This window comes from Neopelma chrysocephalum, unplaced genomic scaffold (genome assembly GCF_003984885.1).
Source record: "Neopelma chrysocephalum unplaced genomic scaffold, ASM398488v2 Primary Assembly neopelma1_194, whole genome shotgun sequence".
Lineage (NCBI taxonomy): Eukaryota > Metazoa > Chordata > Aves > Passeriformes > Pipridae > Neopelma > Neopelma chrysocephalum.
Genome location: NW_020897856.1, coordinates 283,955 through 306,055, shown reverse-complemented (window position 1 = coordinate 306,055; position 22,101 = coordinate 283,955). Strand labels below are relative to the sequence as shown.

General features: G+C 45.6%; 1 protein-coding gene across 9 annotated transcripts in view; it reads left to right on the top strand.

The window, feature by feature from the left end:
- Positions 1–22,101, top strand: part of WNK2 (WNK lysine deficient protein kinase 2) — a 118,802-nt gene that overhangs the window by 27,998 nt on the left and 68,703 nt on the right. For all 9 annotated transcript variants that reach the window (XM_027702712.1, XM_027702710.1, XM_027702709.1 and 6 more), the window contains exons 2-4: positions 12,720–12,892; positions 13,865–14,085; positions 18,672–18,829. In XM_027702712.1, the coding sequence (XP_027558513.1) occupies positions 12,720–12,892; positions 13,865–14,085; positions 18,672–18,829 (552 nt within the window). The remainder of the gene's footprint in view (positions 1–12,719; positions 12,893–13,864; positions 14,086–18,671; positions 18,830–22,101) is intronic.

The window sequence follows — 22,101 nt, the reverse complement described above, 5'->3', positions numbered from 1 at the left end:
CCGACCCAAACCATTCTGTGATTCTGTTATTGAAATCTTTCAAAATTATATATAGTGTTTAACATATATATACATATGTAGTGTTTTCTGATTAATGTCAAGTCTGTCCGATGTTGTTTGTTAAATATAATTTATGCTTCTTACACCACATTATAAAATCCATGCTGCTGTAGGCCACACATTTTAACTTATTAAACAGCTGTGATCAAGGGGTCTCAATATACTGACTCATAAGGAATGTGTCTGTGCCCACCAGCTGGGAATGTGCCAGTGCAAGACAGGGGGGTTGTTTAGGTTGGGTTTTTTTTGCTTATCCAGTTTTCAGACCCTTGTCGTGATGGGCTGCAGGGACTCCTATCTCTGAGCCTTACTCACATTTGTTTAGATTTGGCGATGCTGACTTCATGTTTTCTTAGGTCCTGTCTAGCCAGTATTTGAACTATCTTGTTTGCATTTGATAATGGCCATATGAATCAGTATTTTTGGGACTATAGCCAAGGCCATGTGTTCTATAACTGTGGCCGTAACAGAACGGTGCAAGAGACTTCAAGTCACAAAGTACCACTGTGGTTGTCTAACTGAGCATTCTCTATGTGCCTTGGTTTCTTTGATGGATCTGATAACCTGACATTGTTTCGGATAAACTGTGCAGCTGAACTCCTCAGGCAGGGCCAGTATGGCCCAATTCTTCACTGGTTCTCACAGCCCATCCTGAAAGCTGGGGCACGGTGCTCTCTGCACTGGGACATGCTCTTCTCAGCAGGAGGGTACAGCATTGTTGGGCTGCTCACACCCAGCTTACACAAGCAGCTCAGTCCCTGTTTGTGACCTGTCACCTTCTTGCTGCAACACTCTCCTAATCCTTTCCAAAGTAGCATTTGTTAGTAACGATGGGCTTTTTTTCCCAGTTCTTTGTAAAAAATGTAAATCACTTTGATAGAACAAAACCTGAGCCCTGCAAAACCTCATGAAAATCCTCAGGGACATGTATTTTTATAGGTGTAACTTACGTGTTGTGACTGATTGCTTACCCAATTTTTAATCAATTTACGTTATGTTTAAGGATATTTTGTGTTTCATTATAATTCTTAATGTGAAGCAAATGCATTGCAGCAATCTGAGTTTACTATGTCAATGCTATTATCTTTATCAACCCAAACATATAATCTCCTTGGAAAGTGGCCAAGATCTGTTTCTCACACACCCATGCTGATGTTACCCTTTCATGCCTTGCTGTTCAAGGGATGGAGAGTTCAATTTTTAACAATTAGTATGTTTTAGCTGACAAGCTCCTGTTATTCTTTTGGTCAGGGCTATAGAATGTCAAGTTTTGCAGGAGGGAAAAGAAAGGAAAAGGAACTATTTTGTTCCAAATGGGATGCTTTCAGCATAATTCCTAACCATTATGGAAGACTTTGATGAATGTATCCTGTCCGGGAATGCAGCTTTGCCTTGGAGTGTTTTCTAACACGTTGTCAAGTGGTGTTAGGAATGCATGAGAAGTGACAGCTTCTTTCAGCACTTAAAAAGGTTCCCAAGGAAGACATTTCCAAACTCCAGATGAATGACTCTGTTAAGCATTCGGGAGCTGGGATACCCCAATCTGCAGACTGTTTTTGTGGTGGTGAAAGGTCCCTGTCCCCACTTTCTCAGAGCTTTGCAAGCATTGCTACAGGGGATGCTTGTCCAGTCTCTTGAGTTGTTGCAGCAGAAAGAATAGGCTACTGGCTTTTTCCTTTGTCTCCACACTGTACTCTTTTCACACATCTTTTCTTTTGAATTTTACTTCCAGCAGCAGCGAGCAGTTGGTGCTTTCTTGGGTGCTGCGTGCCGTGGAGCAGGGCTGGAATGGGAGCAGAGCATTCCTGGAGCAGCTCCAGGACCTCTGAGGCTCATGATTTTCCAGGTGCAGGAGTTCATAGAATCACAGAATGGTTTGGGTTGGAAGGCACCTTAAAGATCATTTCGTTCCACCTCCTGCCATGGGCAGGGACACCTTTCACTAGACCAGGTTGCTCCAAGCCCCGTCCAACCTGGACACCCTGTCCTTTAACACTTCCAGGGAAGTTGCTATTTGCACTTATATGGCCCTCTGGAAGGATGGTTTTTTCAAAACAGAAAGAGCACGTTGTCTTAAAGGAATATTTCCTGTATTTTTCCCCCGAAGGTCCCTAGCTAAAACCAGGAGTAGGTTGGGATGAGAAGAGCTCTCCATACTGCTGGCTAGGGTGCTGCTCATCCAGAGATCTCCAGGGTGCACCCAGGAGCTCCACATCATTTTGCTGTGTGCCTTAGAAATGCTGAAGGTGGGCACAGAAACATTAAATGACTTTGTGTAGGAAGCTCAGCAGGCTACAATGGGCGGGAAGAACCGAGGAAGTTTTTCTCCAGGATTTGTTGAGCCGCTGTTAGAGTTTAAACTAAGGTCTGTGCAAAGACCCATCACTTTTCTGTTGTCTGGCTATTTGACATTCCTTTCCCTCAGTATAATTAAGCACAGCATGTCTGTACACAGGCACACATGCACTTGGTCAGTCTCACACGTTTGGTGAAAACAAAGACGTGAAAAGTTCTGAGATGCTGAACTTAACTCTGAAGGCTGCGTGGGCAAGTTTTCCATGCTTGCCTGATACTAGGACAGCTCTTCAGTGGGGACAAGATAAAATATGTCCAGCTCAGTAAGGCTGCAGTCATTGGGATTATAAAGGAGATGGATGGTACAAGATGCACAGAGAGCTTGAGGCAGCTGCTGCAGGCCTGGTTAGTGAGACTGATGATGGTGACGATGATGATGGTGAGAGACCTCATTGTGGTCTGCAGCTTTCTCGTGAAGGACAGCAGAGGGGCAGGCACTGATCTCTTCTCTGTGGTGACCAACAACAGGACCTGAGGGAATGGCATGAACCTGTGTCAGGGCAGGGTCAGGTTGGATCTCAGCAAAAGGTTCTTCCCCCAGAGGCTGGTTGGGCACTGCCCAGGCTCCCCAGGGCAGTGGGCACAGCCCCAAGGCTGCCAGAGCTCCAGGAGGGTTTGGACAACGCTCGCAGGGACAGGGTGGGATTGTGCAGGGGCTGGAGTTGGACCCAGTGATCCTTGTGGGTCCCTTCCAACTCGGGAGATTCTGTGGGTCTATGAGGGGATCTCCTGATCTCACTGCTCTCCTGGGCTCACTCTGCTTTTCTGGTGTGTTTTAAGGTCTTCCAGTATTATGATGCATTAGATGGACAGAAGCAAGTGTGAAGTGGCTTTTTAGCTCTGCTTTTACATGACATGAGGTGATTTTGTGAGAAGAGCAATCACATTTAAGGTGTATTCACTGCTGTGTAGGAACTATGATTTGAAGAACTCTGAAAATCTCTCCTTCTACAGTTTACTCTGGCTGTCTGGTTTTGTTGGGGAATCTTGAGGTGTTTTGTGGGTTTGTGGCGATTTTTTTACTAATTTGAAATTTTTTGAGGTAGTTTCCTAGAATAAATGTAACTTAGTCTGTAATTGGAGACTGTGATGACCCACCCTTAAGAGGAGTTGTCACAAGTCTGTAGGGCTACTCGGTGGGTATCTTCTAGGATTGGGAGGGCTGCCTAACCTGGAATTAAATGGGTGTGGTTCCTGACCCTGTAGGTATTCCTGTATGTGCTCCTCGTGATGCTCTTTCTCAGAGCAGGGAGAGGGATCAGGATTGCTTTGCTGCTGTACCGTGGGATGTCAGTTTATGACATGATGACATCAAGGGCAGTGAGGGTCATTTGGGATGTGTGGTCAGTGCTCCTCTCCTGCCCTTACCTCTGGGAGTCCATTTATAATCATACCCAGCCTGCGGGGGAAATGGGAGGGGAGATTTTTCCCAGCTTTTTACCCCCTTTTCCTCCTTTAGGCCTGTTACTACAGCTTTTGAGAATTTTGAATTCCCTTTGGATGTAAAGGAAAGCATGTTCTTGTTGCTAAGCCTGCCAGGTCTCCTCAGTGTGTGGTCCACACCATGGTGAGCTACAAAAGAGATTTTTAGGGAGTTTATTCAGAGATCTGCCCCGAAGGTGGATTGTCACGAGTGGCATGGAGTGTAGGAGAAAATGAGCCAGCTTTTGGAGAAATTCTCTGCTCCAGTGGTTTGGAAGTTCACCCCTGATCAACTACAGGACACTGATAAAATGACAGAATAATTGCAAGGAGAATGCTGTGGCAAGTTCAGAGAGGAGCAACTTACTGCAGTGCTGGGCCCTGGCTACTATTTATCAGACACTGCTGGTCACTAGACAGCACCCTTGGGGGAGGAGGAGGAAAGCAGAGCAACAGGCACTGTGGCCACTCAAACTGCAGCTGAACCAGAGGAACAACCTGTGCCAGGAGGTTGCAGTCACCCCTATACAGAAGAAGAAATCCAAGACCACATCAGTTCTCCCAGTGAGGGATGAAGGGGAAGCAGGGCCCTCACAACAGGAGGAAGGGGCAGAGCCAGAGATAATCACCCGATCTCCATCCCTGGGTGAGCTGCTTTCTGTTCCTGGGGGATTATAATTAATTCACTGGTAAGAATATTTCACTTAAGGAGCATTTTATAGACTGAGAGTATGCAATTGCTAGGTTATAATAGGATGGGAAATGAAAATGTTGTTCGCCTGTTTGAAAGGCAGGATTTAATTCTGCCCTCAGATTAAATTTGCCAGAGCAAAGCTAACTAAAGTTTGCTTATTCTGGTAATTCTTCGTGCTGGGTTGATTTTGGCTGGAGAAGCTCATTGGCCAAGTGAGCATTAACATTTGGACACTGAATGGGGTAAATAGCAATGTTTTTGGTACATCTTGGCAGGGTGCAGAGGGTGGTAGGGCTTCTCTGGCAGGTTCTCCAGCAGGCAAGGGGCGGCATCCCTCTTCTTTAGGAAAAATACCCTGTCTACGTAGCAAAGAGAATCACAGAATCCTAGAATGGTTTGGGTTGGGAGGGACCTTAGAGGTCATCTTGTTCCAACCCCCGTGACCTTCCACTGGACCAAAAAATGGAAGGGGTTTTCATACCTATAAAATAAGTTAACTTTAATACTATCCTAGAGTAAGGAGATAAGCTGGAAGAAGGAAAAACAGGATGGCTTCTCTCAGCATGCTGAGTGTCCTGCCTCTATACTGGTTGCCAGGGCAGTGGCATCTCTCTGCTCCTCACCCCCACCCCCCCCATTCCACCTCTCCGAAGGTGATTTTTTAGGCAGCAGCAGCACTGAAATCTGTCTCTCCACCCCTACTGAGGGCCAGCCGACGGCTGAGCCTCCAAGGGATGGCTGGAGCATCCCTGCTCCACTGGTGCGAGGTGCTGACAAATCCAGCACTAAAACGAGGATCATTTACATACCCAAACACGGTGTTTACGGGTGACAGGAAGTAGGTGAAGCAAAATGGTTCTTAAAAACACTACCAGTTGTTGCATAAACTTTGATGAATGCTGGGCTCAGAAGGGATTCCAGAAAATACTGAAATACCAGCTTCTCATGGCATGTCTAAAGTGGTTTTGTGGTGGTTTGGGTTTTTTCCTTTCAGAGGGGATCTGGTGTAGTGAGATTTATCCAGCTTTTTTCACACATTGATCTCAGAGTTTCCTTTGAAAAAGGCCTTTAGCGAGGCAATCCGGAACTGTTTTGGTATTTCATCAGCAATCACAAAGCTTATGTGGAGCCTGTGAAGCACTGGTAATTAAGGAAGTTAATGAGGTGCTGCCTGCAATTAATTCAATTGCTTGTGACAAGAACTTTTTTTTTAAGCATTGGTTGTCGTAGTGCAGTTATGTTGGGAGGTTTTCACCTGGAAAACACAGGCTCTGCCCACGGTGTTGGGTTTCTTGGGTGTTTTTGTGGCTCTTGAGTTGAGACTGGTGATTTGAGGTGACTCCCCTTCCTCCTGCCCTTGCAGGACGAGCCTCTGAAGCTCTAAGGTTCAGTAGAATATGCGAATCCCATCCTTCCTCTGCCATTAGACTTTGACACGTGCCTTAATCAATTTAAAAAGCAGCAAGCTATGATTGCATCCAGCAAAAAAGCACGCTCAGCCTTTTCTACCGTGCCAAATTTAGCCATAAATTCAACTCCTAATTTTCTATAGATTTCTAGCAATGACTCAGGCAAATAAGTCCCTCAGCCTGTTCCATAGCTCCTGTTCACTGAATTGTGAGTATCCATGGGGACAAGGACTGCTTTTTATGCCTTTGGAAAACGAGCTCCCCCTGGGAAACCTCCCTGTGCTTCACTAACGCTGCTGACAAATCGCAGGCTGTAACTTCACCGAGGGTGACTTAGTGAAGAAGAATGTTGGCTGGATGCTGATAGGGAATGAAGCTGTAAAATTTTTTTCCTGATTTGCAACTTGTCTGATGGCATGTGCTGTTTGTTCACAGAGAGGGGGTTTTATCCTTGAGGTTTGCTTTAAGGGATATGTGCTTATAACTGAGTGCACAGGGTGTGGGAATGAAAGGTCGTGGATGCTTTTAAAAATTTATAGCATAGGCAGGGTAATACTAAAGACAGAGCTGGTACATGAGAGCAGCCACTTCAGTGATACCTTGAGTCCTTCGCAGTCCCAGTTGCTGCCTGTCTGAGCCTGCTTTGGCTCCCAGTTATGTCTCTGGGAGAAATCCTTGATTCCTCTGATAGTGGATTAGACAAGTCTTAATGTGAAATGCAAAACGTGATTGCACTAAATAAGTAAAGTTTTCATTTTAAAGACAAAGATAGTTTGTTTTTTTTTTCTTTTAAAATGTGTTACCATTCATCTTTATTTCTAAAGGCCTTTGAATATTTAAAATTTGGAGACTTTTGTAATGTGGTGCCATTTCCCTACAGAGCCAATGCTGACAATACAGAATTTACTGAGCACGCTGAGGGAGCTGGGCTGATCAGCCTGAAGAAGAGAAGGCTCTGGGGAGACCTGAGAGCCCCTTCTAGTGCCTAAAGGAGCTCCAAGAGAGCTGGACAGGGACTTGGGACAAGGGATAGAGGGACAGGACAAAGGGGAATGGCTTTAAGCTGAACGAGGGTAGATTTAGCTAGAAAGAAATTCTTCCCTGTGAGGGTGGAGAGACCCTGGCACAGGTTGCCCAGAGAAGCTGTGGCTGCCCCATCCCTGGAAGTGTTGAAGGCCAGGTTGGAGCAACCTGGGCTAGTGGAAGGTGTCCCTGCCCATGGCAGGGGGTGGAACAAGATGGGCTTTAAGGTCCCTCCCAGCCCAAACCCTTCTGTGATTCTGTGAAACAACAGTCAGGTGCAGGTACCAGCTGACATGTCTGAAGTTCACTGTTGAGCAGAGCAAGTCCCTGACTTACCCTGTCTGGGTACGTGCACTGTCTGGGGTCTGCTGGCTGTTCCCCCAGAGCAGTGCCTGTCACTACCCAACTCCTGACTGTAGGGCAGACCAGAACCTGCTCATAAATCCATAGGAAACCAACAGGCAGCTCCAGAGGAGACAGCTGGCAGTGGGTCCCATGGCTGATTTCATGTCTCGAGGCCATCTCTGATTAAAAGAGTAGCTGCATACATGAGCAAAAGGACATATTTGGCACACAGATGTGAAAATTTAATGATCTGAGCAGATGTTCATTCTGCTGATGTAGGTATTTGATTTCTGTTCCTGGGTCAGAAGCACCTCTTTGGTTTTCCTTTCTTCATCACTAATATGGGTCAGGGATGTTACAGCTTCTGCAGGACAGAGCTGAGCCCTGCCCTCATTTGCTGACCTACTGCTCCTACTTGTCTCACCAGACAGATCTTGATCTGTCCAAAATGAGGCAAAAATAAATAGCCATCAGTAAATGCAGCTATGTCAATTTAAGCATTAAAGGAAAAAACCCCAACAAACACAACTCCTCTGAAGAAAACAGTATTTATAGACTAGCTGGACACTAGTCCTTAGGTCAAGAAGTATAGGTAAGATATCCAAGTGTTTAAAGCTGCCTTTTTTTTTTATTGCTAGTGAAAATTCAAGACTTTAGAAGGAGGAAATGAAAGAAACAACTGTGAAACTGCAAAGCAGCACAACCTTCTGGTTGGCAACGGCTGTGCTCCAGACCCTGCTCCTGCATGGTCCTAGGCACTGAATGAGAAAAATTTGTGTGGTCTTATTTGTAAGAACCCCTTTCATGATGGGAAGATGGAGTTGATTCCCCCGTCTGTTTGCCCCTCACAAAGAATTAGGGAAGAAACTTGACCTCATTTTTTTGATCTTGGAAATATCCTGAAGGCTCAGGTGAAAGCCAGTCTCCTGCTTGTATAACTTTCAGAGCCTTAGTCAGAACCCATATGTTACAACCTGGAGGAAATGATGCTTGGGGATGACTAACAGAACATGCTCCTGCTGTTAATTTGGGTGCCATTCCAGAAATTTAATTCGTAGCTTTCCATTTTCCTTTTGTTAACACGTTTACTTACTAATTCCCTTTTCTGCTGTTGTTCCCTACTAAGGAACTGAATGAAGGGATAAATTTTATATTAACAGAGGCATTTTTTCACCCTGTCCGTGATGAGCAGGAAGAAGCAGAAATTTGGTTAGGGATTCACTTTATTGTAGCCTCCTGCTGCAAACATCATGCTACTCCAGTTTGAACGGGTGTGGGATTTACCAAGACTGAGGCTGTAAAGTGCTGATTGGGAATTCATGAAATTCCAGAATGGTTTGGGTTGGAAGGGATCTTAAAGCTCATCTCATCCAACCCCCTGCCGTGGGCAGGGACACCTTCCACTAGCCCAGGTTGCTCCAAGCCCTGTCCAACCTGGCCTTGGACACTTGCAGGGATGGGGCAGCCACAGCTTCTCTGGGCAACCTGTGCCAGGGCCTCCCCACCCTCACAGGGAAGAATTTCTTCCTCACATCCAATCTAAATCTACCCTCCTTCAACTCCTTCAGAATTGTTTATTCTTTGAAAAAAACAAATGCATAGCTTTGAGTGGTTTGATGCTTAAGACTGAGCGGGCATTTATAATCTGATTTGAAACAGGAAAACTGGGAGAAGGAACGAAGAAAAGGCAGCTCACAATGTAGAACCTCTTCTCACCACTGGTTTAACACCTGCCTGCCAGATTGCATGTCATGATGCAGCATCCATTGTATAACCCCAGCCCCATTAATGGTATTTACCTGTAGGAAAGGTGAAATGAGGGAGCCCAAGCCCTCTGGACTGTCTGTGTGACAGGACAGTGTCTGTGACAGGGGGGCTGTGCCCAAGGTGCACTGTGAGCAGCAGCTCACGTGGGCTGTGCCCACAGGAGAGCTCTGTAAGCAGAGAGGCACAGGAGCTCAGGAGCTGTGATCAGAAAATGTCAAAGTCTCAGCAGAGGGTCAAGACTATTCCTCACAGTTTATTAAGACAAAGAAACCAGTTAAATGTACAGATTCTCTCCTAGCAGTAACTCAAAATGAGCTGCTGTCTTGCATCTTGCTCGGTTCTGTTTATCTCCAGTTTGTCTGGCAAAGCTGAGCCAGCTCAGTGTGATTGCTGTGGGCTTTGGAGGGTTGGATTTTATTTTACCTTGGTGCTGAGTAGTGGACTTGGGCAGCTTCCAGTTCTTTGAAATGGAATTACAGTGTTGCCTCCTGAGCCTGGACTTTGTGTCCCAGCAAGGAGGGAAAGAGCCAAGGGGTGTGAATGCCTTAAAATGGGGGGAGATGTGTCAATACCTGCAAACTGATACTGATATCACCTAGGTCACATTGAGAAGAATGTGTTCTGAGTCTCATGGCTCATGCCTTGAGGAAGCCCAGGGTAGCAGCAGTGCCATGAATGCAGTGGAGCTGGTTTGTCACTCAGGGGGATGCTGCTGTTGCACTTGGGAAGCCGTGGAGGACCAGGGCTGTCGTGTGTATCTCAGCATCCCTGAGTTTCCTGTCCAGAGGTTGGAAACATCTGCTGCTGCAGAGAGCACAGAGGTTTTGACTCCTTGGGTGAATCCTGAAACATGCTTTATTCGCCCAAATTTTGATAAGTCTGAGTTATGCAAAAGATGCCTTAAGTCTTGTTGAGTGGATTTAAGCCAGGTTGGATGAGACTTGGAGCAACCTGGTGGTGTCCCTGCCCATGGCAGGGGGATTGAAACCAGATGATCTTTACAGTTGCTTCCAACGCAAACCATTCCATGAGTCTCTGATTACCTTTCCTTGGCATGACTTTTCCAAAGAATCCTGTTCTCCATCTTAAATGTGTAATGCCCGAAGGTTGTTTCAGGCTTATACCCTTAGCTTTGGGATGAGGAGATTTCACCTTGTGTGGATTGTATGGTGGGGAATAAGTGTCTGTGACCTCAGTAAAGGTTTCTTGGGTTTGGATTAAACCCTGAGTCACGCAGTTAAACAGGTGGTTTTGCTTCTTCAGAGTAGAAAAGACTTCAACTGTTAAGCCCTGTCAGTCAGCTTATGCTTTCACCAGCGACTCATGTGTCAGGTTCAGCCTGGAGGAATTTAGAGAAGGGTGGTTGAGCCCTGATGGCAGCAGGGACCCCTCCCGTGGTGGAGGCTGCAGCCAGCAGGAGTGGCTGCTCTGCCCTGGCCCTCACCTTGCCTCTCCAGCTAGAGAACGATGCTTAGCTGTCATTCTGATGCAAAAAATCCAGATTCTTTCTGTTGTAGTTACAGATAAAGCACACATTTGTCTTCCACAATCACTTTGTTGCAGTTGCCCAAATGATCTGCGCTCATAATACGTAGAATATACAGAATGTGGTTGTCTACTGAAGGATATTTTTTAAAGTTACAATTAAAGTAGCAGTGGAAAAGTTCTCACAGTGCTCAGAAATCTGGAAATAAGAGTAAAAGTCTATGGTATTACTTTTTTTATTTTTTTTTAATTGGAAAGTTTTTGCAAATCTGCTGGATCTGTGTGATTGCCTTTCCCTTTCTCTGCCAGCTCCCACTCTGCTCTTCTTGCCTTCACAGGGACTTGCTCCTTCTCCTCCCTAATAGCAGTGTGTGATTTATTCTACAGGGTTTAAATTAGGAGGAAACTCAGCAGCAGGGAAGAAGTGATGGATTTGAGAGCAATTCCGGGGCTCTTCTGGCCTGGCTCATTTAGACAGCCTGCCTTTTTTTTTTTTTTTTCCCCTCTTTTCTTTCTTTGTACCTTATAAAAAAGTCAGCTGGTCCAGAGCAGCAGAGCTGCTGCCTGGCTCTCAGCTGTGGGCTCTCTGTCTGCTGCTGCCTCCTGTCCCCATGGAGGGCAGGGGGTGCTCCTGGCTGCTCTGGGGGACCCAGGCATTGGAACCCACAGGCACCCTGCCCTGCCCACCCCGATGGCTGCTGCTGCTTCGGGACAGTGTCAGCTCTCAAGTGCTCCATGAATCGTAGGGAGAACTGAGAACCCCCTCAGCAGCCCTGGTGTAAATGGAAACGCTCCCCCCATGCACACAGCACTAGGGGCAGGGTTTCTGTCATCCAAGAAGAGCCAAATCGTGGTTCCAGCCCTGGGTTTCCTCTTGGGAAGTCTCTGCCTGAAGCTGACTTGTTTGTAGCCGTGGGAATTCTTGTTCCCATCTTGCATTGTTTGGGATTGTGGGTGAGGGCAGGCTGTGGAAATGGACAGGAACTGATCCCTCTGCAGCTTGGCTACGGATCAGCTGGGTTCCCATTAAATTCAATCCATGTGTATAAGAGTCCAGCTCACATAGAGATGCCTAAATGACCCAAGAAAGGAAAGATGTCTGAGGTTAAAACACGAACTCATTAATCTTGGTGATTGGTGAGCCTTTGGCTCTCTGAGTAAGAGCAGTTGCACGCCTGGGCTTTCTTAAGACCCCAAAATCCCCATTTCTTGGGCAGGGCAGGGCAGTTCCTTGGCCGGGGGGCAAACCAGGCAGGCGTGGTGGTGGGGTCTGGGGTGGAGCTCCCCTTTTGCTCTGTTTCATTGTCTAAAGAGGTCAGAGCGAGTATCCAAGCTGCCTGTTGGATTTCTCCTTGTGCTGGTGAGGTCCAGGCAGCCCAGGAGCTTCTTCTGGGCTGTGGGAGGGGGAGAGAGGCTCTGCATGGGCTGGGCAGGGTCATGTCATAGCCGGGAGCTTATGGGAAATGCCCTGAAATTCTATGGGAAAACCAGAGTAGTAGAACATGACATTTTCACATTTCTAAACTAAAGTGTTTCCCTGTGTGAGCAACCTATGGAAGAGACTGAAGAAACACTTCCTTTGCCAAAAAAAGGGAAAAGTCTGTAAAATTAGGCAGAACAGCAAACACATAGGAAAATGGATGTGTTTGAGTATTTTTAGAAGGTGGTATGGTTTTAATTTACCCCAAGATAAACAGGCTGGGCTGTAGAGCCTGTGTGGTGAGCGGGGACCTCAGCTGGTGGTCCCTGCCAGAGCATCCAGGAGCAGCTGTGGGTGGAGGGAGCCATCCCAGCTAGGAGAACATTCATACCTGGAAATGAAATCCTGTGGGTAATAATCCCTTGGATAATGAGCCTCACAAAACCCAAACATGAAGAAACAGCTGAGGGTTGATCCATCAATCCGTGGGTGTGTTCATGGTGCCTGAAATATTAGTGCTGTCATGAGCATGGCGTAGCACAGACATCTCTTTGTCTTCTTGACACTGGATTTAGGGCAAGTGCCCTAGTTCATCCATGCTGCTCATCTCTTACATAAAAGATTTTATAATTGCTCTTGACACAAGCATAAAACAAATCTAAAATTCTGAATACCCTGGCAAGGCAATGCCTTTATTTTTGTCCATCACTACTGGTAATGTCTCCTTTTTGGCTTATAGGACAGAAAGCTCACAAAAGTGGAGAGGCAGAGATTTAAAGAGGAAGCAGAAATGTTGAAAGGTCTACAGCACCCAAACATCGTGAGGTTTTACGACTTCTGGGAATCGTGTGCAAAAGGCAAGAGATGCATCGTGCTGGTTACCGAGCTGATGACCTCTGGAACGCTGAAGACGTAAGTACTGTGCTCCCGGCGAGGGGGGCTAAGAATAGCACTGGGAATTTATAGCAAAATCCTACTTTCATGTGCTGAAAAAAGCCATCTCCAGATAAAAGCAAAAAATGGAGCTGTTCTCTGGTGTCTGTCGTTTGTCCCTGCATTTGAACCGCAGTGGTTTGACAGGCAGGATTTTGGCCTCCATCTCCCTTTCCTGCTCCTCTGTCTTGGTTATGCAACTCGAAGCTATTCTCTGGCTTGTTTCATTTTCCGCCTGTGACGTTTGGATTTGTCAGGGTGTGTTTTGTGCCTGCTTTTTGTGCTTGTATTCGCATGTTTTGTTAGGAAATTCAAGTGGAATAGCACTTGAATGGTAGAATCGCTTTTAGAAGCAGAAGGTGCTCTAGGTTATCTGCTAAACAATATTAATTAATAGCTTCTGGTACTGACAATCTTGTTAAGGTTGATATAAAGCAGTTGGCATGAATTCTGGAACAGATTTTCAGCCCCAATGGGAGCAGTACTCAGCCAGTGTGCTCCTCTGCCAGTGCATTAGCAGGTCCTACATCTTCCCCAAAAGTCCCCTCCCAATCAGCGCCTCAAGTAAATGGAAAGAAATGCAGATGTATGGTACAGAGGTCAAAGTCTTGTGATTAAAATTAAACTGCAGTGTGGTTCTGATTTGAGTATATGAACATATTCTAAAGCTGTTCTCTGCATGAAATAAATTGCTGAACTATTAAACGTGCAAATATTTGGTTGTATTTGCAGCAAAAATGCTTATTATCTTCCTCCCTAAAATTGAATGCTCTAATTCCTGCTTTGAAAAGATCTATTTCTTTCAATTTTGGGATATTTCTGTGCTGCTATTATGGCGTCTAATAAAGGGCTTTTATCCATAGTGGAGTTTCAGCTGTTAAAGCCCCTGGAATCGCTAATAAAATGTTTTCATTTCCTTTATACCCATTTGTGTGTATATCTGTGCTCTAGGTATCTGAAGAGATTCAAAGTGATGAAACCAAAAGTCCTGCGGAGTTGGTGCCGGCAAATCCTGAAGGGTCTTCTTTTCTTGCACACAAGAACTCCGCCAATAATTCACAGAGACTTGAAATGTGACAATATTTTTATTACTGGACCAACTGGATCTGTGAAAATAGGAGACTTGGGTCTGGCAACCCTCAAGAGAGCTTCCTTTGCCAAAAGCGTAATAGGTAATGTTCCTGTCCTCCTTGGCTTCCCTCGGTTGGTATCGTGGTGGTCTATTTAATATCTTTCTTTCCCATTTTGCATTAGTTGGTTTTTTACTTTAAGTTGATAGTAGAAGTTAAAGTATGTTTGGGACTGTTGCCTTTATGCCACTATAAAAATAGGAGTCAGTAGATAATGATATCATAACTTCCTCTTCTCTTTCCTCCTGTATCACAGTGGTAAAGCACTTTTTCCTTGGCTTGTTAAATGGAGTATTACTTGGGATCCACAAATCCTTCTCTCTCCCTCAAAAGGAGCAGCAAGCGTTCAGCAGCTTGTGTGTGTCCTCCTTCGAGAACAGGCTCCGTGCCTGCCTGGAGGGAGAATCAGAAGGACAGGGAAAAGGAAGGATGGAAGGATACCCTGTGCTCTCCCTAGCAAGGGAGCACAGCAGAAACCTGGGAAAGCCCTGGGAATTCCTCTGCCTCCAGTGGTGCTGGGATGGGGTTGGTTGCTGCTGCTGAGAGGAGAGGCTGTGGTGCCTCTCTCCTTTCTAGGGAGACTGTGGGGAGCTGAGCTGGCTGGAACATCATATCCCAGTGCTGGGGCAGCCACAGGACAGGCTGCAGCTCTCGTCCTGCCCACACCCTGGCAGGGTCTGCTGAAACCAAGTCTGCAAGTTATTAAAAAAATAATCAGTAGGTACAAAATGTAAAGAAATTTTCACTTGAATTCCTTTCAGTGCCTTAAGGGACCTACAAGAAGGCAGGAGAGGGACATTTTGCAGGACCCTGCAGTGATAGGACAGGGGGTTATGGCCTTAAACTAAAGGAAGGTGGGTTTACATTAGATGTTAGGAAGACATTCTTCCTTGTGAGGGTGGGTGGCCCTGGTGCAGGTTGACCAGAGAAGCTGTGGCTGCCCCATCCCTGGAAGTGTCCAAGGCCAGGTTGGACAGAGCTTGGAGCAACCTGGGATAGTGGAAGGTGTCCCTGCCCATGGCAGGGGGTGGAATGGGATGAGCTTTCAGGTTCCTTCCCACCCAAACCATGTGATATGCTGTATCCAATGCCCTGGGTTGGTGCCCATGTGAGAAGTGTTAGAACTGGGGTTTGCTTGAACTGGGAGAAGATTTTCCGAGTGACTGTGGAAGGACATCATTCCCTTGCAAAAGTTACAGTGAGTGTTTTGGTTGCAAATGTCATGTTTTCCTGAATTCTCAGTTTGTCTTTTTCACCCAAAGAAGCTTCTGTATCCAATCTCCCTAGTTCAGACCTGCAGGTGATGTTTCTGGGAAGCTGCAATTTCCTGAGGAATGGTGCTGGAAGGGGAAGAGGAGATACCATGCGTGTATTTCAGCTTACAATATAAATGGAAATTAGATTCTAGTCAGTAAGAGTTGGCAAACTGATAGTGACAGCCACTGGTCCCTGACTAGCTATGAAAATAGCACCTTACCTTTCAGGCACTAGTTGCTTAAATAATTGTTTTAGCACCTCAAATTTTCAGATATTATTATTCTTGTATAATTATTTACAATCACTTGCACAAAAATATTGTCCTTAATGCTTAGGGAGCCCAATATCATTGAAGTCAAAAAGATAGAAATTTTGGATATATGCTTGGCTGCTCTAGGTCTGCTTAACCTCATGGTTTTTAGTGAAGTCATGTTGGTTTATATTTGTTAAGTTTCTCTGGTTTTTGACTTCTAATAATTGATGGTCTTTTTTCTGTTAAAGGTCAGTAATTCTTCAGATAATTGTTTTGCAGGATAACAGTTGTCCATTGGACATAATGGAATAATATCAGTAATAGCAGTAGTGGGAATAATGTAAGTAATACCAATATTTGGAATAAGACCAGTAATACCAGTATTGTGAATAATTCCAGTAATACCAATACTAAGTATAGTATCAGTAGCACCAATACAAGGAGTAATATCAGTAATATCAATATTGGGAAGAATATTAGTAATACCAATACAGGTTTTTGTAAAATTAGTTGTGAACACACCACCATCAAAATACACTGGTGTTGAAAAGGAATTGGATGCTGAAAGGGCTGCAGGATGCTGGCAACGTGGCTGCATTCATTTTGGCAATAAAACCGAGCTTATCATTTCCATGAGTAGTGTTGCTCCAGGGAGAGAATTAGGAAGGCTTGGAAACACTGGTGATGAGTAATTCTGCCTGCTCTGCAGAGGTAGCAGCTTTAAAGGCATACTGGTAGCTGCAATTTTACATTGGCTTGGAGGGATGAAGTCAGCATGGCTGGGGTCCAGTTCCTCCCTTGCTGTGCCCGTGCCGTTGCTGGTGCTACCCTGACCTTGCAGTGTCTCTGTGGAAGCTGAGCCAGGGCAAACCTCATCCTGCCAAGAGGAGCTGAGGGGATGCTGAACAGCTTTACGTTTAGGTGCTCTGTTTTGTTGAAGGATACTTGTATGTATTCCTTCCCCACCCCAAGGAATGGGGGGAAATGTAATTTTTGTGCTGTTTTGGAACGGTGTCAAGAATTCCATTTGCTTCTTAGACTATTGCTGTCACATTTTCAGATTTGCTTTAAATGCTCTGTAATTCATGAGATTTGCTCCTGCTGCTAAGTAGTGTTCCTTCTAAAACAAGGCAGCAGCTCCAGAACCGTTCCCTGTGGCAGCTGTTAACCCATTCTGAGCAGCAGCCTCTGCCTGGGTGACAGCTGGGAGAAACACCCAGGGAGCAGGCACTAGGCTGAGCTTCTGTGACACAAGTCCAGCTGATTGACCAAGGCTAGAGGAACGAGTGTCTTTTAGGTGGAAGGGACATAAACAAGGGAAGAGATCAGTCCTACATTTTGCAAAATGAATTTTACAGCAATTTGCTGTAAATTGCTGAGGCTTGTTTTGTGAGTTAGGCTGAGTCTCCTTCAGAAAATCTGCAGAAGCAGAGTTTTTAACTGACAGACCCTAATTTTGGGAGTCATCTTTTATGTTGCCATAAAAAAAGTTTAGGACAAGTCATGGAGTCTTAGAGCCACAGAATGCTTTGGTTTGGAAGGGACCTTAAAGATCATCTCATTCCAATCTCTTCCATGGGCAGGGACACTTTCCACTAGACCAGGTTCCTCCCAAGTCCCCTCCAACCTGGTCTTGGACACTTTCACGGATGGGACTTCCACAACTTGTTTGGGGTCTTGGATGATGGCTTCCAACTGGAGGAGGGGAGATTTAGATTAAATATTAGGAAGAAACACATTACTGTGAGGGTGGGGAGGCCCTGGCACAGGTTGCCCAGAGAAGCTGTGGCTGCCCCATCCCTGGAAGTGTCCAAGGCCAGGTTGGACAGGGCTTGGAGCAACCTGGGCTAGTGGAAGGTGTCCCTGCCCATGGCAGGGCATTTGAAACAAGGTGGGCTTTAAGGTTCCTTCCAATCCAAAACATTCTGTGATTCTATATGCAAGAACTATTTCTTCTCATTACATGTTACTTTAATTACAGTTGTGCTTTTGCTGCTGATGTAGAGATGTCATAATAAAGTAATAACAAGCATTACTACTGGAATTATTCACAATACCGGTGTTACTGATGGTATCTGCCAGGGCTGGGGGCAGTTTGGGTGCTGAGGTTGGACAGGCAGAGTTTATCTGGGTCCTTCTCATGATCTGAGACCTCTCACGCTCCTTTTGGCATCCTGACAGCTTGCTGCTCCTCTCCCACAGCACGCAACTGCACTGATCTCTCTTCCTTTGTCTTTTCTACATGTAAAAAAGGGAATAAACTAGGCATGACTCCTAAGCATGAATTGCAGTATGAGATACAATTCTTGGAATAAATGATCCAAGTGTTAATAGTTTCCCTTTTTGCTTTATAAGCTCACCCTTTTCAGAGTAGTTTGCTGAGCAAATGCTACAGGTGCTGTAAGTTGCTGCTTGTCCCAAAGCTGCAGCTCCCTGTTAGGAAGCCATGAGTACAGAGCCTCACTTTGTATTTACCCAGTTGCATCAGATTTCTGACATCCTAACCCTCTTCGAGTAGGACCTTATTCTGTGAGTAGCCTCATTGATTTGTCCCACTAAACCAGTGACAGAATTAGGTTTGATGTTTTGTGCATGACTCTGTAGGTGATTTGTGGTACTACTGGCTTTCAAAGTGCTGTCTGTCTGCTGGGGGTTGCACTGCATATCTGGAGGAAACAAAAAAAATGCAAATTTGCATTGATAAAAATGAGCAGAGGTTCTCATTCCTTCTCCCCTTTTCACATCCCCAAGCCTGTACACATCCCTTTCTCCACCCAGGCAGGAACCATTCCATCACTTGCAGTGTGGGCAGGCAGTAGGTCATAGCTCATTTTCTTGTTAATTTTTAAAATGTTGATATTTTTTCTTAATTTTTCTTTCCCCCTCACTCTCCCCTTCCCCCTTTTGATTATTACCAGCAAGCCACGGGCATGTAAACCTGTGTGTTGACTTTGGATTTCTTCCCTGGAGGATGCTTGAGCTGTTTTGAAATAACCCGGCACGCGCCCATGCACAGTTGTACTGGGTACATTTCTTACAGGTGAAAAAGCTCGTGGTTAAAGCCATTCAGACTCCTATTAAAAATGGACATTCTCTTTTTGTGTGTGTGTGTGTGTAGGTACACCAGAATTCATGGCCCCAGAAATGTATGAGGAACACTACGATGAATCTGTGGATGTCTATGCGTTTGGAATGTGCATGTTGGAAATGGCTACCTCAGAATACCCTTACTCAGAATGCCAGAATGCTGCTCAAATTTACCGAAAAGTAACCTGTGTGAGTACATGTCCTTCATTTCTACTGGATTATGGCACCTGAAGGTTTCAAAGCTTGTTTTGATGCGAGTGCTGTATTGTTGAGGTATCTGAGGTCTGGGGGACACAAACCTGTTGCAGGTTTATGTGTTGGCTTGTAATTCCACAGTTGGAATTGTTGCGTTTGACTGTGGTGCAGCTGCATCAAATATTTTCAGTGACCTTTGTCATTGATTTTATCTCCAGCAGCCACAAATACATAAAACTTGGAAGAATGAGCAGGGAAAAACCTTCGCTCTAGTCTTGCCCTCTAAATGAGGACTTCTCAGACTGGATCAAGTTGGCATTCACAGCTTCTGTGGGCAATCTGCTCTAGCACCTCACTACCCTCACAGTAACGCATTTCTTACTAATACCTAATCTAAATCTCCCCTCCTCCAGTTGGAAGCCATCACCTAAGTCCTCAGACAAACTGTGGAAGCCCCAGCCCTGGAAGTGTCCAAGGCCAGGTTGGACAGGACTTGGAGCAACCTGCTCTACTGGAAGATGTCTCTGCCCATGGCGGGGAGGTTGGAACGAGTTGATCTTTAAGGTCCCTTCCAACCCAAACCATTCCATGATTCTATAGCCAATTGTCCCACATTGTGGTGCTTTATTGCCTTTGGCACAAGGGTTATTGGCTCTGTTTTGGTGTGTGGTCCTTCAGATGTACTCTAAATGCCGCCTGTGTGTGCGGCTTAGGGGACACCTCCTTGAGCTCTAGAGCTTCACAGGGTGGCTGCAGGAGGCTCTTCTAATTTTAGACTCTGGAGCCTTGTCTCCTGCATGTGATACCAGTCTGGTACCTGATATCAGCCATGCTTAGCTGTTGTTACTGGGAATGTATTTGTGCATCTGGAGCCACGGAGAACATCAATCTCTCACTGCTCCATGTACCCAGAGAAGCAGTGCATACACCTCTTAGGCATCTGGAATATTGGTAATTAAGACTTTGCAAGGCTCCTAAGCCTTACTTATCAAAACAATATCCAAGATGGCGAAGAATAATGATTAATCAGAGGATTCCTAATTAGATGTTATATTTCAATTTGCAGACTTAAGTAACCTTTTTTTTTAAACACTGATGGAAGCTTGAGCCAGCTCGTTTTCTGTGGCAATAACCTTTGCACAGCTGAGGATTAGATGGTAAATTATTACAACTTTGAAAAACTGGCCTTGTAATGGCAACTTTGGAGGGATGGGAGATGATGGTTATCTGAAGAACAAGTGATTGCAGAGAAGCTGTTGAAAGGTCACTGTAGCGGGTATCTTTGAAGCAGAACTGTCTGGCAGGAAACACTGAAGCCAAAAATGTCAGGTTCTGGCATGGAGGGTGCATTTACTGTGGTTTTCAGCTGAATTTGGGGCAGTAGCAGTGGGAGCGAAGGCACTAGGATTCCTTAGATGGCAAAATTGGCATGACTGGTGTTCCAAGGAAAGGGTTAACCAGCTCCCTGTGGAGTGGAGAAAGCCCTGTCAAATGCCATGAGCTGCACAAACTGTCAGCCGGGAAGGAGGAGCAGGGGGTGGACCTCTGGGGTGAGGGTGCAGGAGGAGCCTCGTGTCCTGGGGGAGATCCTCTGTCCCAGGAGGAACCTTCTGGTGGGCTCAACAGCTTCTCTAGAGGAGCTGCATCCGCAGGAGAGCTGGTGACAGCAAGGGACCCTGCTTCAACCCGCGTGAGTCGCCCCGCGGCGCCGCAGGGGCTGAGGGACGAGGGACGTGGAGGAGGAGGAGGAGGTGTAGAAGTGCGGGGTGTGGGGTCTTGAGCTAGCACCATGCAGTGGGGTCTGCCCTGAGTGGGGGCAGTGCCCATATACAGACAATAATTCTAAAATCACTTGGATGAAGAGTTAGGGTTGGTCGCGCAGCAGCTTGTGTGAGCCCTGGGGTTTATAGGCTGAAATATAGTCTAGAAAAGGAGTGTAGACTAAACCCAAGAGGCTGAATTAGACTGTTTTCTTCCAGTATTAGATTAGGTTTGGGGCTCTCACTGGAGCAGAAGGTGGCTCCGACCTTCTTGGATGGAGAGGATGCAGAGACCCCTGAGCGCTGCAGCTTCTCAGGGAGAAATTTCCTTACTTTTTTATGACGCTGGGGTTTTTTTTTGTACCAGAAATGTAAACACTGTTTTTAGTGTTTTAAATTGAGGGTTAATGCATTGTCAAAATTTGATTGCTGTGTCTGGCTGCGTGATGCTTTTTTTAAAAAAGTATAAAATAAAATAACTCTCCTTTCCTGCCTTGGGCTCAGCGTGGCAGTGCCAGCCCCTGGAGGTGCTGATAGAATCCAAAGGGGTTGGAATTGCTGGCTAGAGTTTGTATCAAGGAGCAATAACCAACAGAATCTTTAGACTACCTCCAGCCTCCTGTTGTGTCCCACTGGGCTGTTCCCTCCACTGCCCAGCACAGGCCAGGGATGATTTGGGTTTTTACCACTATAATATTTTTTTAATAGTTCCTGCTCTGTGTCCTAACACTCTACCAAACCCTTACCTGCTACTGGCGTGTAAGATACACCTGAAGTCCTGGCTGTCCAAGTCACGCATGTTGGTAGTCCTTATTGGTGTAGCAAATACCAACAATACCTTTCTGAGACATTGTTATTTCAGGATACGCCACATTCACGTCTGTAGCATAAAATTATTATACTTAATTTATTTCAGTGACCTCTTCTGCCTGACCATATTGTCGTGGCTTAATTGCTGTTTTAAGTTTTGCACTCCTGTTTTCCCATATGTGTGGCTGTATGTATGTAAATGTCCACAGCAGTGGTGGTCATGTTTGGAAATGTGTAGAGGGGCTTCTTTCTCTGCCAGACAAGACATGCTTGTTCTGACTTGTCACCTCCCTGTGCCCTTTCAGCCTGAATGATGGAGTATAAACATTACAAAAAATGGATATGTACCATAAATAGAAAATACATCTTTCTCAAGCAGCAGGGCCAAGCCACATTTACCACAGTTCACTTTGAAGTGATTTCCTGGTCAGCATATTTGCAGCGCCCTTCATTCTGATGCCATAATCTCATTTTTCATGCATAACTTGATGGTTTTTATTACTCAGGTTTTTTTTGTGTTTAATCATTCTGCCAAGTGATTCTGATGTAGACAACAGTGATGAAACATCAGCGTCCGTGACCTTCCCAGCCCAGTGTTTTCTTAGGGATGTGCTGCAGAATGCACAGCAGAGCAGCTGCATCTCCCACGAGTTTCCGGCCACCTCCTTGGATTTAGCAGCACAAACCTGTGCTTCA